At 43.7% G+C, this 18,127-nt stretch overlaps 1 protein-coding gene across 4 annotated transcripts in view; it reads left to right on the top strand.

The window, feature by feature from the left end:
* The window catches only part of bcor (BCL6 corepressor), a 74,759-nt gene extending 71,913 nt beyond the window's left edge, over positions 1 to 2,846 (top strand). For all 4 annotated transcript variants that reach the window (XM_084310628.1, XM_084310630.1, XM_084310629.1 and 1 more), the window contains 2 exons: positions 1 to 157; positions 1,725 to 2,846. The exon at positions 1 to 157 is cut by the window's left edge and continues 3 nt beyond it. In XM_084310628.1, the coding sequence (XP_084166754.1) occupies positions 1 to 157; positions 1,725 to 2,058 (491 nt within the window). In that variant the 3' untranslated portion in view covers positions 2,059 to 2,846. The remainder of the gene's footprint in view (positions 158 to 1,724) is intronic.
* Positions 2,847 to 18,127: the final 15,281 nt, after the last annotated feature.

Here is an 18,127-nt window from a genome sequence, read left to right as displayed (position 1 = left end):
CCGCTGAGGAGGGCTGTGTGTTCGACATCCTGGCGGAGCCGCCCGGCCCTGAGGAGGAGGAGGACGATGAAGAGGATCGGAGGGAGTTGTTTGAGTTTGAGTTCTCTGACCGACCTCTCCTCCCCTGCTACAACATCCAAGTGTCCCTCACACAGGGGTGAGCACACACACGCACACACCTTTTATTTATTTATTTATATATATATATATATATATATATGCAATGCAAATAGAGCTCTAATTAAAGGAAGATGATTGGGTCCAAACCACATTTGGAGGTGGTTTGAAAGTCACCGGCGCCTACGTCGTTTCCAGTTCAAGATTTCTCCACTTCAAGATTTCAAGCTGTTTTGGGCTGGGCTCCGCCCATAAGCGCCTTGAGTGACAGTCACCCACACAGCGTGATACATGTGAGCGAGAGAGAGAACGAGCAAGCGAGAGAGAGAGAGGGAGAGAGAGGATACATCGCTCTGTGTGCGCAGGTGGACCGTGGAGAGAGAGAGTCGGGGACAGGGAGACCGCTTCCGCATTATTCCCACTGCTCCGTTGTTGAGCGAATTGTTGATTCTCTTTGTCGGCACCCACGCACGTCAACACGTTTGAGGAAGTGTCAGTATTTCCTCTCGCTCTGTTGTTGAGTGCGCTACAACCATAGAGCGTTAGTTATGCAGATCAGCAGCAGCTACTGACGTCAAATCAGAATGGCTTAGTTCAGTGAGGGAGGATCTTGTGAACTCGAGACTGGACTGATGGACCGATGAGCCAAAATGAGAATTAGAGACACAGACCCCATTGATACAACCCCACATTGCTAGAAAACAATGCTAAACACTGGAAAAGGCCATTTATAAGACATGGTACCTTTAGGGCGGCTACGTGGCGTAGTGGGCAAGGCGCTCGCCATGAAATCTGTAGACGCTGGGCTCGCCTGTTCGAGCCCAGCGCTCCACATTTGCTTTCAGTTTAGCTGGTCGTCCGTACTAATACACATTGGCCGTATTAGGGGGTGGGAAACTGATGGGTGGGGATCGGGCGTTGTGGACAGCGACTCCTACAGGTCGGTTGGTGCGCCTGCGCAGTAGAATCAGGAAGTGTCGGGGGCAGCGTGAGCCTCCCACGCGTTACTCCTCGCCACTGAGAGATCGAGCTGCGCAGGTGAAAAGATGCGACTGCTGTTACCTCAAGTACCGGAGGGGACTTGTGCTATGTATGACTTAGTCCACATTGCAGCCGGCTTGTGGGAGGCAAGAAACAGCGTCCGTGACAGGGGAGGGTTGAATTGGATGATACGAAATTGGGATGGGAGAAAATATAGAAAAATGGGAGAAAAAGTGGATAAAAAAAAAGACATGGTACCTTTAACAAAACATAATAAATCCTCCTGTAAAACCTCACTATACTCCTTTGATGCAGTTTAACAGACAAAATGACTGGTAAACAGGAAAGGAAAACACTCTTTATGTTCACCATAAGCCAAAAAGCAAAGGAACAGGGGCACGTTCACGTTTTTTGGGGGTCAAAGTGACGACAAGATGTATGGTCTATAGTCCAGCAGCATTTGTGAATACAAACACCATTGTCTCCATAAGGGGGCACACACACACACTCGACATGTGCCCATACCAACTCGTGAGTCCCTCTCTGTGTATTCTTCTACTTGTCTCTTAGTCTCTCTCTCTCTCTCTCTCTCGCTCTCGCTCTCGCTCTCTCTCTCTCTCTCTCAGGTCTAGGAACTGGCTGCTCTTATCTGACGTCCTGCGGCGACTGAGGATGTCGGCCCGGGGCTTCCGCGCCTCCTTCCCCCACATGGAGGTGGTGACGGTGGCGGAGGCGGAGTTCTACCGGCAGGCCTCCCTGTCGCAGCTCTTCTCCTGTCCGGACGAGCTGGAGGGCTTCCAGTCGGACAGCAAGGACCTCTTGGACCTGGTGGAGGGCAGCGCCGAGCTGGCCGCCATGCTGGGCTCCACCCTGGAGTGCCTGGACGACCGGTGGGCCCGACCGGCGGACAAACTCAAAGACGAGATCAAGGCCGCCTGCAAGCTGGGCTCGTCGTCGTGACCTCTTGACCCTTTCGCCTCCGTCTCTTTGAATTTTCCCCCAGACAGAAGTTTGCTTCAGAACCGGCCAGGGGGTGACGTGCCTTAGCCTGACCCCCGGTCGCCACGCTGCAGCCCGCACTGTACAGATAGACTGATTAGCTGGCCCCCACAGCACAGCGCAGATATCCCGCTCCACCCACTGAGGACGGAGGGACGGCCGGACGTATTGGAACTTAACAATGGTCTTATTTTTGTAAAAGGATTAATATATGTATAAATATAAATATATCAAGAGATCCTTTTTGGATGTGGATCACGACTCCTTTTGTATGGCAATTGAGAGAAATAGCTGCGTTGATAATGATTGGATCGAGTGTGTGAGTGCACAGCACATTGTGTGTGTGTGTCGGTGTGTGTGTGTCGGTGTACAGCATAGAGTACTGAGGCTGTGCTTTTGAATGTGGCATTTGTGTTCATAGCACATGATGTCTGGTTCTCGTCTCAGACTGTAGCACTTGCTTGACCCTCAGGGGCTGTTTTTTTTACCTGTGTTCAAATTCTGCTTTTTATTTAGTCTCTAATTTAACATGCAAAACCACAAAGTTGTTTGTATAATAAAGTTTTAAGATGATGTTGATATTCACCCTTTGGCACAGAGCTTGTACAAAACAGGGAGGCTTATTGCAGTAAAGTAATTTTTGGTGCGTTAATTTTTTTTGATTTAACTTTGTAATTAAAATATCTCATTTGTATTTATATTTTACAAAAAAGTTGCTTTAAAAATAAATATACAAACTGCAAGATGAATTATGTGGTTTGCCCCTCATTATGTCAATGTTGGTGAATGTGGGCCGTTGGGAATCAGTATTTTGGAGGAACATCTCTGATAAAAACCTATTTATTATGACTCTTTTTTGTTTTGTTATTTTACTCTGAGACAAGAATTTCCCAGTGTTATTAGAACTCCACATCTCTAGTGTAATCCTGTGTTGCCATCTTGTGGAATGATTGGGTATTGCATCACAATCTCTCGCCTGAGCCATGAGAGGACAGTTGACCGTCCCATTTCCCTTATTGCTCCCACTGCATGCTGGGAAAGCGTAGTTCGCAGCGGCCTCACATGAGCTGTAAGTTCAAGTCTGTAAAATAAAAAATGACAGTCATTACTCCGGGAGGGGTGAAGACTAAACATACATTCACTTTGATTATGAAAAGTGAGATGGCGAAGCTGAAGATATACATAGGCATAATATTTTGACAAGGGACTCCTTTGCATTTGGTTTTTTCCAGATATTAGTCTTTCTATTTTATTTTATTACCAAACAAGTGAACCAGGCATCCCGGTCACACCTGTTCTGTACTTTCAGGCCACTCTTCCATCTGAATCTCTCACTTGAAACAAGACTTATCCTTTTGAAGTAGAGAATGAAAGAGACTCGTATTATTATTCACGTCACATAACGGCACTTTGAATGATTTGGATGAAAGCGTGATCTGCATTCCATGTAGATGTGTGGCCATTAACACATTGGGCGCCAGCCATTACCCTTATCCTTGTAGCTAATGCGCCAGGTTTCCATAGCCTACTTTCACTATGTCACTAGGTTTGGAGAGCTATATCTATATTCTATATTATAGCTATGGAGACGATACTATGGTCATTTGACAGTCACTTTCTTCCGTCGAACATACAAAAAAAGAGATATTTTTTTCATAAGTTCACGTGTTATCCCGTGGTGAATATAAGTATAGTTTAGGAGTGATCCGGGGCTGGGGCGGTTAGGTGGCCGAGCGGAGATTGCGTTCGTCACCAGCCCCGGAGCTGAGCTGGATTTGCCTGTTCGAATCCAGCTCACAGCTCCGGGGTTGTCACCAGCTTGGCTGGCCGTCTGCACTGATACAATTGGCTGTATCAGAGGGTGGGAGAAGCTGGCGGGGTGGGTCCGGGTCGTTGTAAACAGCGACTCCTACAGTTCGGTCGGGGCGCCTGCTAAGCGCGGATTGGACGTTACGCCCTCTCAATGAGAATCCGCGCTGCCAGGTGAAAAGAAGCGGTGATTGGCTGGACGTGTGTCGGAGGAAGCACGTGGTAGCCTCCACTCTCCCAGATGATCTGACTGTGGGGGGTAAGTGCGCAGCGACCAGGAAGGGACTGGGAATTGGCATACGACTAACATTGGGATGGGAGAAAATCGGAGGAAAATGGAGGGGGAAAAAAGACAAAAAAAAAAAAAAAAAAGGGAGTGATCCGGGGCTAATTCCTGAAAAGCTGAGTTATAGGGCGCTACGTGAATTCTGATAAGCGTTGGCGTTTCTTGCCTGGACACGCTACTATTTCCTTTATTTTTTTATCCACTTTATTATGGGGGTAGATTTCTATCAAAAATAAACAAATGCAAAAGTAGAATCCACAATCGTAAAAACGATCCACACACACACACCTCTCAATAAATCATAAAAACACGCTTGATTTGTTTAGATTTACGTACGGAATTCTAAAAACAGCTTGATCTGGTTAGATTTACGTACGGAATTCTAAGGACACGCTTGATCAACTTGGAGTTACGTACGGAATTTTGAGACAAATATTTCGCTGTTTTCCCCGTGGGGATTCATGTGTGATGCTTCTTCTTCTTAGAGGTCTATCAAAAATAAACAAACGCAGAAGTAGAATCCACAATCGTAAAAACGATCCACACACACCTCTCAATCTGTGTTTAATAAAACGTTTGATCTGCTTAGATTTACGTACGGAATTCTAAAAACACGTTTGATCTGCTTGGAGTTACGGATGGAATTCTAAGGACACGCTTGATCTGCTTGGAGTTACGGACAGAATTTTGAGACAAATATTTCACTGTTTTCCCCGGCGGGGATTTGTGTGTGAAGCTTCTTCTTCGGCGCTACCGAACACGGCCCGAGGTGTCTCTGGCTCATGAGCGCTACCAGTGGCCAAAATCGCACATTATCTTTAGCCCTAGGCATCAACATTTCATTATGAAAATGAATGCTCAAAGTATATATAGTACCATTTTGAAGATAACAACTAGGGCTTTCAAATGATATACAATATGTGTATGATTATCATGATTATTATTATTAATATCTTTCATATTTGATACAGAAATTATTACAAAAATCTTGTCCGGCCACCACATTTCAACAAACTGCATTTTCAACCACTTTACTGACAAGCTAGCAGGAAACTTAGATGGTATGGGATATAGACAATTATGTGGGCAATATAGAACAGCTGACAGATTAGAAATATAATTTATTGTTAAAAAGTTATGATAATTATAGTGATAGTAATAAAACAATTCCGTCTGAAAATTTACTTGAATGGGTTTATGATGAATATCTGTTTGTGGGTATGCTCAAAGTAATATATTATTCATATCTTTCATATTTGATACAGAAATTATTACAAAAATCTTGTCCGGCCACCACATTTCAACAAACAACTGCATTCTGAATTAATTTAGCCTTGTAGTTTCTAATCCCATCGTTTATTTGTATTGATTAAACATAAGTCAGTTACTGTACATGACACTGTATGTCAAATATGCTAAGGTAATTAGCTTTAACTTATTGCTTATGGAGCATTGTTTCCCCATTTATCTCAGAGGAGTTGATGAACACTGCAGCTGTATTATGTAAGAAATACATATGCAGTATATAATAATTGTATATAATAATTGTAAAGTGTTTTTTGATGTTTTTATTTTGTTTTGGTGTAAATAAAAAGAAACTGATCAATTCAAATCAGTTTTTTTAACTTTTTTCGTTAAAACACTCTTTTTATTGATTTCCCCAAGGGGATCAATAGAGGAATGTCTTATCTTATTGTATAGACAATTATGTGGGCAATATAGAACAGGTGACAGAAGTTATAACCATTATAGTGATTAGTGGGAAAACTAAATACAAATTCCATCTGGATTTTCTTTGTGTTTTGTCAAAACAATGTTCTATAGTGAGTGGTCTTACCTCCTTTTCCATGATTACTTCAACTTTCAATATCTGGCAGTTACTCTGTCATTATAAATGCTTATGTACGCTCACTACGCAACAAACTGGATGAGCTACAGGCGAATGTTTACCATCAGCAAGAGTACAGGAATGCGTGCATCCTGGCCCTAACGGAGACGTGGCTGGGCAATCGGGTTTCCGACTCGGACCTGTATATTGAAGGCTTTGGCACACCAATACGACTCGACAGAGCTAAAACCATCACCGGTAAGCAGAAAGGGGGAGGTGTCTGCTTATATATAAACCAAAAGTGGTGTAAGACTGTTACTGTACGGGACACAATATGTACAGCTGACATAGAAATGCTGACTGTGTCTCTTCGCCCGCATTACCAAGAGAGTTCCCGCAACTCATGTATGCAGTATAGTGTACATCACTCATATAAATAAGGCCATGAAAACGTCATTCTTCCACCTAAGAAACATAGCGAAAGTAAGACCTTTCGTAAATAAAAAGGATGCAGAGAAACTTATTCATGCTTTTGTATCAAGTCGGCTTGACTATTGTAATGCACTGTTCACTGGTCTTCCCAAAGCAACCATTGGGAAGCTTCAGCTTATCCAAAACTCTGCAGCTCGATTACTAACTCATACAAGGAGAAGAGAACATATCACTCCAGTCCTGGCCACTCTGCACTGGCTTCCAATAACTCATAGAATTGATTTTAAGGTCCTTTTCCTAACATATAAAGCTCTTAATGAGCAAGGCCCAAAATACATAGCAAATTCCCTAGTTAGTTATCTGCCCTCAAGAACGCTACGGTCATCCACTACAGGTTTACTAGACACGCCCAGAAACCAAAAAAGGATAGGAAGTATGGCATTTGCCAACTATGCCCCAAAACTATGGAACACACTACCAACACACATCAGAAACGCCAGCTCTATACACATTTTTAAAGGAAAATTAAAAACGTACCTATACAGTCTAGCTTACAAATAGTTATGGCTTGGAAAAACCTGATGGATCCATGAGGCTAGGATAAGCCTTGTGGACCCAACTTTTTAGATGAATGAACGGGTACATAGGAGACACGCCTCCAGTTTTTAAAAAAGTTTTTGACACGCCTCAGCTTCTGAGCTGAAGGAGTGTTTTTGCGGACCTCCCAAACTTTCAAACTTTTTAGATGAAGGAATGGGTACAATAGGAGACACGCCTCCAGTTTTTCAAACGTTTTTGACACACCTCAGCTTCTGAGCTGAAGGCGTGTTTTTGCGGACCTCCCAAACTTTCAAACTTTTTAGATGAAGGAATGGGTACAATAGGAGACACGCCTCCAGTTTTTCAAAAGTTTTTGACACGCCTCAGCTTCTGAGCTGAAGGCGTGTTTCTGCGGACCTCCCAAACTTTCAAACTTTAGACTGTTTTCTTTATGCGTTTTTCTTTTTCTTTCTTTCTACCACAAGACGCGGCCACTGATGGGTCCATGGGACTTGGATAAGTCCTGTGGACCCAACTCTGGCCACTGACCACATGAGCGAACGGGTACATACGCACACAAATACACGGCCACTGATGGATCCATGGGACTTGGTAAAGCACTATGGACCCAACTATGACCACTGATAAAAACGTAACTACACTAGCATTATAAGACCTAAACATTGCTACCTACCATACAAGTGCATTGGTTTAGTGCATTTCCGGTTGCCAATGAGCGGAAATGTTTGTGCGGACCTGTTCTCCCAAACTGGTAAGCAAATGACTGTTTTTACGTTATTTTCATTTTTACGTTACTATTATTATTATTATTATTATTATTATTATTTTTTTTTTAACATTGATCTTAACTGATCACTATGACTTTATTGCTTTTATCGTTATATATGCCTATAATTGTGTACAGCACTTTGAGCTACATGACATGTATGAAAGGTGCTTTATAAATACTTACTTACTTACTTACTTACTTACATCCACCCCCGTGCCAACATGAACAATGCACTGGAAGTTATAGTGGTAAACAAGATGGACAAAATATCAACAGATGCACCAAAATTTCTCCTAGGCGACTTCAATCACTGTCAGCTGGATGGTGTCTTACCTGCATACCACCAGTATATTGATTGCCCTACACGACTCAACAAGGTGCTGGATAAATGCTACGGCCCAGAGCATATAGATCCTTCGCGCTACCAGGCCTGGGACTTACGGACCACAATGCAGTTCTGCTGCCCCTGCATGCCAACCAGTCATTAAAAGTGAAAAAACAACCATAAAGACATCCAAGGTCTGGTCAGAAAACAACATTGAGGCCCTTAGAGGCTCATTTGAATGTACTGATTGGGATGTTCTTGTCAGCCAGGCTCAGACATAAATGATAATGTAGATGTAATATCATCATACATTAATTTCTGCGTGGACACAGTGATACCCTCTAAAGAGACAAATATATTTCCTAATAATAAACCCTGGGTAACGAAGGACCTGAAAAGCATTCTTAATAAAAAGAAAAGGATATTTTTCTGTGGGACACCTGAGGAGAAGAAAGATGTTAATAAAGAGGTCAAACGAGCAGTGAGACAGGCAAGGCTAAACTATAAGAATAAGATAGCAGATAAATATAATCAAGGGGACATGCGTTCCGCCTGGAAAGGAATTAAAATTATGTCCGGGATGAACACCAATACAGCCCCTAAAAATATACAAATAGGAAATAGTATAGCCATGACTGGAGGTAAACGGTACCCTATCCCCCCCCCCTCACAGTGAACTGTGGTGTTCCACAAGGAAGCATACTAGGACCACTACTGTTCCTAATTTATGCAAATGACATGTCATCAGCTTGTGACTGCAACTTGTTCCTGTTTGCGGACGACTCAGCCCTGCTGGTCTCTGACAAGAACAAGTTACAGGTTGAAAAAACCCTCAGCTCGGAACTAGGCAAAATCTGTATATGGCTCGCCGACAACAAACTATCATTACACATGGGCAAAACAGAGTCCATTCTCTTCGGTTCAAATAACAAACTCAGCAAAACAGACGGCTTCTCAGTTACAGTGGGTGACAATATTGTCACAAGGAAAGATGAAATTACCTACCTGGGTTCCATCCTAGAGGCTAATCTTTCCTGTGACAAAATGGCATCCAATGTAATAAAAAAAGTCAATCAACAAACTCGATTCTTGTACCGGATCTCCTCCCTGGTAAACAAGAATACCCTGAAGACTCTGGCAGGAGCACTCATTCAAGGGTACTACGACTATGCTTGCACCTCATGGTACCAAAGCACCTCAAAGGCACTAAAAACCAAATTACAAACATCTCAAAACAAACTAGTCAGACTACTGCTTGACTTGACTCCTAGAACCCACCTCACCCCTGCACACTTTGCCAACCTAGGATGGCTTAGAGTAGATGACAGAGTACAGCAACTTGCAATGGGCCTGGTCTACAAGATACACTACACGACCAAGGTACCCATGTACATGTCAAAATACTTCCCAAAGGTCAGTGAATACCACGATCACAACACCAGAGGGAGCTCCACAAATCATGTAAAACCCAGATTCGGCTCAAACAAGGGACTAAACACGTTTCGCAATTATGCCACAACAATGTGGAACGCCCTACCCAAAGCTGTAAAGGAATGTAAATCACTACCCACCTTCAAAAACACTCTCAAAGAACACCTACGGGAGACTGCAATTCAAAACTGGCCCCTACAAATGTCCTAACCCAGTTGTACAATAAAGACCAAGCATGGCTATTCCAATGTACAGCCCCACCCAACCCCACCCCACCTACCCAACCTCCTCCAATGTACAGTTTCCATGTCAAATGTATGTCAGTATTCCAATGTACAGTGTGTCCCCCCCTACCCAACCCCCCCCCCCCCCCCCCCCCCCCAATGTACAGCCCCACCCCACCTACCCAACCTCCCCCAATGCACAGTTTCTATGTCAAATGTATATACTCTTCTTCTGGATTTTTTTAGTATCACAAACAGTACTGTATTTGAAAATCTGGTATGTCATAAATGTATAGATGTAGCAGTACTGTCTATCTGTATGTCATGTGTGTCATATGATGAATTGAAAATGGGGGACCCTGATGGAAACAAGACGAAAGTCTTTCTCAGGTCTGCATCCTCTTAACAATTGTATGTATTGAGCTGTACTGTACTGTACCCATTCTGCAATCTGTTAATAAACTTTTCAATCAATCAATCAATCAATGACTCCCTGCCAGACGAGGCAAATAAGTTCTTCTGTCAGTTTGACTCTCAGGATTTTAGTGCTGAACTTAAGAAGCTATCAGATTCACTCTCACCTGGACAGAAGTCTCCACGCAGTCATAGCTAAACATTTTAAAGAGATTAAAGGGGAACTATCTTATAAATGGCCTTTTTGAGTGTTTAGCATTGTTTCCTAGCTATGTGAACTTATATTAATATGATCTATGTCTCAAAATTCTCATATTGGCGCATTCTTCCAATTCTCCTCTCACAATATTCACCCTCACTGAACTGAGTCGTTTGAAAATGTGCCTATATGTGATGTCATATAGTCGCTGCTGCATGTTAATGTTCAGGGGAACCAGAACCTGCACAGTGGTTTAGGTGGCACCTGCAGCTGCGGCTGCAAAACAGCTCGAAATCTTGAGGTAGAAAAATGCTGTTTTTGAGGACTTGATTAGAAATACAAAACAATGAATAAAAAAAATATATATATTACAGAGGTGTTCCATAGACTCACAGGAATTGTGTAAAAGTGCCCAAATAGTGAAAGAAATAGTAAAATAGTTCCCCTTTAAGGTAAACAACGCTAAAGGGCCAGATGGAATATGTGGAAGGACACTGAAACACTGTGCTGATCAACTGAGTCAAGTGTTTCAAAGACTTTTCCAGCTCTGCTTGGACTCAGCAGTGGTTCCTGATCTCTGGAAGAATTCTATCATCATTACAATTCCAAAGATCAGCAGACCCAAAATCCTCAACGACCTGCGGCCTATAGCCCTAACATCACTAGTAATGAAAAGTCTGGAGAAAATTGTGAAATCTGAAATTGTTGATGCAACCAGATCAGCTCTTGACCCCATGCAATTTGCATATAGACCTGAGAGAGGTGTTGATGATGCCAAATTATTTATTTTGAACTCTGTACATGAGCACTTAGAAAAAAAGAACACATATGCAAGATTACTCTTTGTTGACTTTTCGTCAGCCTTCAATACAATGCAGCCTCACATACTTGTAGAAAAACTTATAAATGACTTTAACCTGGATCACCAATTTATCAGATGGATTATCAGTTTTCTTACCAATAGAACTTAGACAGTAAGTATAAATGGAAAAAGTTCCAAATCAATAATCATTTCCACTGGCTCACCGCAAGGCTGTGTTCTTTCTTCTCTTCTTTTTGTTTTATACACAAACGATTGTCTTAGCAAATATACAAATCACCATATTGTAAAATTAGCTGACGACCGTATTATCCTATCTCTTCTCAGTCAGTCAGATAAATCACACGGACCCATAATGCAAGACTTTGTAGACTGGTGTGATGGCTGTTTTCTGGATTTAAATGTATCCAAAACCAAAGAAATGATTATCTCACCAAAACACATAGAAGTCACCCCAACAAGCATCCACTGAGCTGAGGTGGAAATTGTCCAGAACTACAAATACTTAGGAACTGTGTTTGATGACAAACTTAAATTTAGTGACAACACAGATGTTATCATAAAAAAGGCTCATCAGCGTCTGTACTGTCTTCGCAAACTAAACTCCTTTGGAGTCGACCAGAGATTTTTTTTTTTTTTTATATATATATTTTTTTATTTCATTTTTGGATGAAAGGCACAGGTACAGGCATACAATGCACATAAAACATAATTAAAATTATTTGCCAACTACAAGCATTGGCTTGCCCCTTGCCTCATTTAAAATAAAAAATCCTACCCCCTAACCCCTGCAACCAACCACTGTTGACAACATTTTTTTTAATAATCCCCCCAACCCACCCCGTCATAGGCCTGAAAAGAAAAAGAATTGAGCAAAGATTTCAAGAAAGACCAAAAAAAATAAAGGGAATTATACAGATATAACTAGTTATGGTCTGCTAGTTATATAGTAGAGGTCCTAACTTGATAGAGAATATGGTTCCAGCTATCTATTGTTTGATAGTTTGCACCGTTTAATCTAGCTGTAGAAAGCTCCATTGTTACAACATCAGCTAATAACGTTAGGTTATGACTATAACCAAGTTCTGTTAATTAGGGGTGACGCTTGGCATCACACTGCACTATCTCGCGTACGTGCACGCGCACTGAATAAATTCCACAAATGTACCTTTAATACCAGTATTAGTCTGACCACACCCCTCATCAGCTTACCTTCATAAGCAGGTGTGTGGTCACCTGCTCTCCTCCTTCCCAAGCTTTCACCACAAGGTGAGGTCAAGGGCTGCAGCGGCCGTCTGATGCCAAGCGTCACCCCTAATTAACAGAACTTGGTTATAGTCATAACCTAACGTTCTGTTCCATTAGGGGCTCTGCTTGGCATCACACTGCACAAAGGGAGGCCAAGCGGAGCCGCTGGCTGACAAATACACCCCGCTGAAGGCCCCCCACAACCAACAGAACAGGGAGGGCCGAGCCCCCCCGACCCCCCCTAATGGAGGGCACCCTCCCTATTAGAGGTTTACCGAGAGGGCGACGGACCCGACCGCGCGAAGAGGCACTCAAGCAACTCAACGCACAGGGTGAGCAGACCGTGGCTTGACCCCACGACTACACCCACGCACAACCCGCATGCCACCCAGGAACGAACGTAGGAAACAACCTCGTTACTGCCCCCAGAATCACGGGATCAAGGGCAAACCCAACCCCGTGGCAAGGCCGTAGCAGCGGAGCGCGAAGGAAGACCCAGACCCACCAAAAGGACTGGACTCCCTGGAATGGGGGCCCGGAGAAGTCCATGATGCCAGCATCAAGACCCCACCAGGTGGGCACCTAGTGACCCCGCCCCCCACATCGCCAGCGTATTCGGACAAAGGCCCCTCAGCCGAGCGGGCCCTGTCCTCCCCAACAGTACACCGCCTGGAACACAGGCCCTGCAACAGGCAGACAGCATGGTCGTAACACACAAGAGTTAACCAACGGAAGCAGGCAGTGCACCGGGAAAAAAGACCAGGCAACAGGCTGTCAACCCAAGCCTGGAGACTGCGGACGAGACAGGCGCCAGAAAGGACAGCTGAACACAGCCGCCCCGGCGGAAGGCGCGTATGCTGGCGTTGTCGCATAACCAAGCCTCCACAGAGAAGGCTGATACGATCGGCAGACGTCATGAACGTGCAGGGGCACCCTCAACCGGAGAAACCGGGAGTTGACACTGCAGCAACACACCAGAGAACCAACCACCCAGGCATTACCCTATGCAATGGTTGGTCCCATAACCCCTCAGGAAAGAAACCCCAAAAACACACCTGCGGCACTGCCGCAGCCCGCGTTCTGGTTTCCAACAGGGCTATCCCGGGCCTACGGGTCAACGAAACATTACCCCGGACCGGGCCCGGTGATACGGGGAGCACAGGGTCCCCCGAGGAGGCTAAAACCACCCCAACAGGCCCCTCTGCGCCAAGCGCAAGAGAAGAGCGTAAAAAATGGAAGACCAGCCCCAACACCCCGCACTCGGTATTCCCAGGAGGTCACCCAACCAAGTACCAACCAAGACCAACCTGCACAGCGGCCGAGATCCGACGAGATCGGGCGCGTACAGGTTGGCACGGCCGTAAGCCATTACGACAGTGCAGAATACAACGCACCCAACAAGGGTTCCATAACGCTCAACCCTGTGACACCCGGACCGACCTAGCATTTTTCCCCCCCGAAAAAAACCCAAGTCCCTCAGGGTACCAGAACAGCAGATCTGCAACCCCGGCGGACAACGGGTGTAACTGATCTGGACCAGCGCGACCAGAACCAGTCCCGTGCCCTAATCACGCCGACCTGCCAACCCCAGGAGAAGGGGCAGATATGCGTGTTGATCCCAACATAAAAAAGAAGGAGCCACCCAGACGTTTCGGTACGAACCGCGCCCGGTGGCCCACCCCTAGGGCGTGAGACCCTTCCCCATATGTCCAGACCCATTCTGTTATCATCCCCTGACATGAACGGGAACCCATCGACAACCACACAGGGTGTCGGAAGAGGAAAAACCCCCATCCCAATTGCTTCATAAAAACGCTGTTTCAACCCCAAGCAATCAAGGCGCGCCAGTCAGCCAATGCCCCAAAAGAACATCCTGAGCTAGCACTATGTGTGCGTTTTGACATACCCACATCAACAATAGGCCGTTTAGACCACCTTATTGAATCCCCAAGACGCCCAGGGGAACGACAAGAGGGGCGAGATGCAATCAACTCCATGAATGAATGAATGAAAAACTTTACCCAACAGACTGCAGAAAGGGTACAACCCAGTACGGCAATACACACAATTGGTTAAGGGGAGGCAGACCTGAGAAAGACGTTAGTCTTGTTTCCATCAGGGACCCTCATTTCCAATCCATATAGACACATCCAACTCTTTATAAAAATAAAGAAAAAGCATCACCCGTATGACCCAACTGCACAGCTGGGAGTAAAAAACCTGTTTTCACCTTACATAATACAGCTGCAGTGTTCATCAACTCCTCTGGGATAAATGGGGAAACAATGCTCCATAAGCAATAAGTTAAAGCTAATTACCTTAGCATATTTGACATACAGTGTCATGTACAGTAACTGACTTATGTTTAATCAATACAAATAAACGATGGGATTAGAAACTACAAGGCTAAATTAATTCAGAATGCAGTTGTTTGTTGAAATGTGGTGGCCGGACAAGATTCTTGTAATAATTTCTGTATCAAATATGAAAGATATGAATAATATATTACTTTGAGCATACCCACAAACAGATATTCATCATAAACCCATTCAAGTAAATTTTCAGACGGAATTGTTTTATTACTATCACTATAATTATCATAACTTTTTAACAATAAATTATATTTCTAATCTGTCACCTGTTCTATATTGCCCACATAATTGTCTATATCCCATACCCTCTAAGTTTCCTGCTAGCTTGTCAGTAAAGTGGTTGAAAATGCAGTTTGTTGAAATGTGGTGGCCGGACAAGATTTTTGTAATAATTTCTGTATCAAACATGAAAGATATTAATAATAATAATCATGATAATCATACAGATATTTTATATCATTTGAAAGCCCTAGTTGTTATCTTCAAAATGGTACTATATATACTTTGAGCATTCATTTTCATAATGAAATGTTGATGCCTAGGGCTAAAGATAATGTGCGATTTTGGCCACTGGTAGCGCTCATGAGCCAGAGACACCTCGGGCCGTGTTCGGTAGCGCCGAAGAAGAAGAAGCTTCACACACGAATCCCCGCTGGGGAAAACAGTGAAATATTTGTCTCAAAATTCTGTCCGTAACTCCAAGCAGATCAAGCGTGTCCTTAGAATTCCGTCCATAACTCCAAGCAGATCAAACGTGTTTTTAGAATTCCGTACGTAAATCTAAGCAGATCAAACGTTTTATTAAACACAGATTGAGAGGTGTGTGTGTGGATCGTTTTTACGATTGTGGATTCTACTTCTGCGTTTGTTTATTTTTGATAGACCTCTAAGAAGAAGAAGCGTCACACACGAATCCCCACGGGGAAAACAGCGAAATATTTGTCTCAAAATTCCGTACGTAACTCCAAGTTGATCAAGCGTGTCCTTAGAATTCCGTACGTAAATCTAACCAGATCAAGCTGTTTTTAGAATTCCGTACGTAAATCTAAACAAATCAAGCGTGTTTTTATGATTTATGAAACACAAATTGAGAGGTGTGTGTGTGTGGATTGTTTTTACGATTGTGGATTCTGAGGTGTGTGTGTGGATCGTTTTTACGATTGTGGATTCTACTTTTGCGTTTGTTTATTTTTGATAGAAATCTACCCCCATACTTTTTCTCCAGATTTTTTCTATTTTTCTCCCATCCCAGTTTCGCCTCGCCAATCTCCCTTCAATTCTCCCCTCCCCTGTCTCGAACGTTGCTAGACCATGCCTCCCACTGGTCGGCTGCAATGTGGACGAAGCCTTGCATCACGTGTCCCCTCCGGTACACGAGGAGGCAGCGGTCGCATCTTTTCACCTGCACAGCGCGATCTTTCAGTGGCGAGGAGTAACGCGTGGGAGGCTCACGCTGCCCCCGATACTTCCTGATTCTGCTGTACAGGCCCACCAACCGACCTGTAGGAGTCGCTGTCCACAACGTCCGATCCCCACCCACCAGCTTCCCACCCCTAACACTGCCAATTGTGTTAGTATGGACGACCAGCCAAGCTGGTAGCAACACCGAGAGCTAACCCAGCATCTCCTGCGTTAGTGGCGAGCGCCTTGCCCACTGCGCCACTTAGCCGCGTGACACGCTACTATTTCCAAATAAAATTTATATAATAGGTGTTATGTTTCATCATGAATGCATGAAAGGGGGGGGGGGGGGTCGTTTTTTCTGCTCAGGCTAAAGAAGTGCCACATTGGATCTTGACCTCGTTTATTTATTCATTGGCATTCAGTACTGAGAGCTATAGGATCTATTCAGAGAGTGAACTGCTGCCTGCAGACAAGAGAGCTGGCTGCTTTCAGAGGGACCGGGCTAGGCAAGGAGATGTTTATTTATATAGCACATTTCACACAGGAAATTCAAGTGCTTTACATAAAAAAGATGACAAATAAATACTAGATCATAAAGAGCCTATATGCTCCATAAAAAGCATTAAAAAAAAAAAAAAAAAAAAAAAGAGAATATGGATCAATATCGCTGAAGAGTACCATTCAATACTCAAAAATGTTGGTTTTAATTTCCCATTAACCTTATGTTAATAGATACTTAAATAATAGACACTCAAGTTGTAGAAACATATTAGCTGAGCTCCCACACATTCTGGGCTAATATTAGGATACTAAGTCATAAGATATGTCCACCGTCGTCCACCCTGTCACATACTGTTAAATATGTTTTCATCACAATATTAACATGAAAATGAAAGGAAAGGGATTTCTCAAAGGAATGATGTCCCTTTCCAAAACAAGGTCATTTGTTTGCTTTAGAATTATAAATAAATACAATATCTTATGTAAATCATCTGTTTTTAAAGAAAAACATTTTCATGCACATTATTGGTGCCCACTTAGCGATTGAACACACTAGATTATATATAGAGAGATATTTCACAGTATGATTTCATTATTATTTTTAAATATCAAAATGATATGGGTGGACAAGCACATGACGGGGTGAACACATCAAGCAGATCACACAAAGCATGAGAAAAAAAATGTATGAAACATTTATTCAACTAAACCGAAGTGTCGGCCCATGTCACCCCACTTCTTAGAGACCTGCACTGGCTCCCCATTGCTGCACATATCCGCTTCAAGGCCCTCGACCTGGCATACCGTGCGGCAAAGGGAACCGCTCCCGCCTACCTCCGGTCAATGGTCTCTAACTACACACCCTCAAGACCCCTACGCTCTGCATCTTCTGGCCGCCTCAGACCCACTCCCAAGCTCCGGGAGGGTCATCAAAGAGAAGTCGCCTATTCTCAGTCCTTGCCCCACAATGGTGGAATGAACTACCCACCCCAGTTAGGACAGCCGAAACCCGTCCAATATTTCGCCGTCGACTAAAGACGCACTTCTTCAACCATTATCTGAAATAATTTTTTTTTAATCTAACCCTAACTAACCTTACTGTCATGCACTTGTCCTAATAAATTAACCTACACTGCAACACGCAACACTTTGATGAACATTGTTACTCAGCTGATAGAGTTGTGCCCTTCCTGATGACTTGTCGTACAGAACTTGTAAGTCGCTTTGGATAAAAGCGTCAGCTAAATGACTAAATGTAAATGTAAAACTAAGAGAGAAGAGAAAAAGAAATGCCAACAGTGATTTACCAGACATACAGCGGAGTCGGCACAATTCCTATACGGGCTGCAGCCGACTTGAGCATGGAACTACCGATAAAGAAGATCCATACCCACATTTCCTCGTGTG

Source organism: Notolepis coatsorum (genome assembly GCF_963971535.1).
Source record: "Notolepis coatsorum genome assembly, chromosome: 3".
In the NCBI taxonomy this organism is placed as follows: Eukaryota; Metazoa; Chordata; class Actinopteri; order Aulopiformes; family Paralepididae; genus Notolepis; species Notolepis coatsorum.
This window is presented reverse-complemented; position numbering and strand designations above follow the sequence as displayed.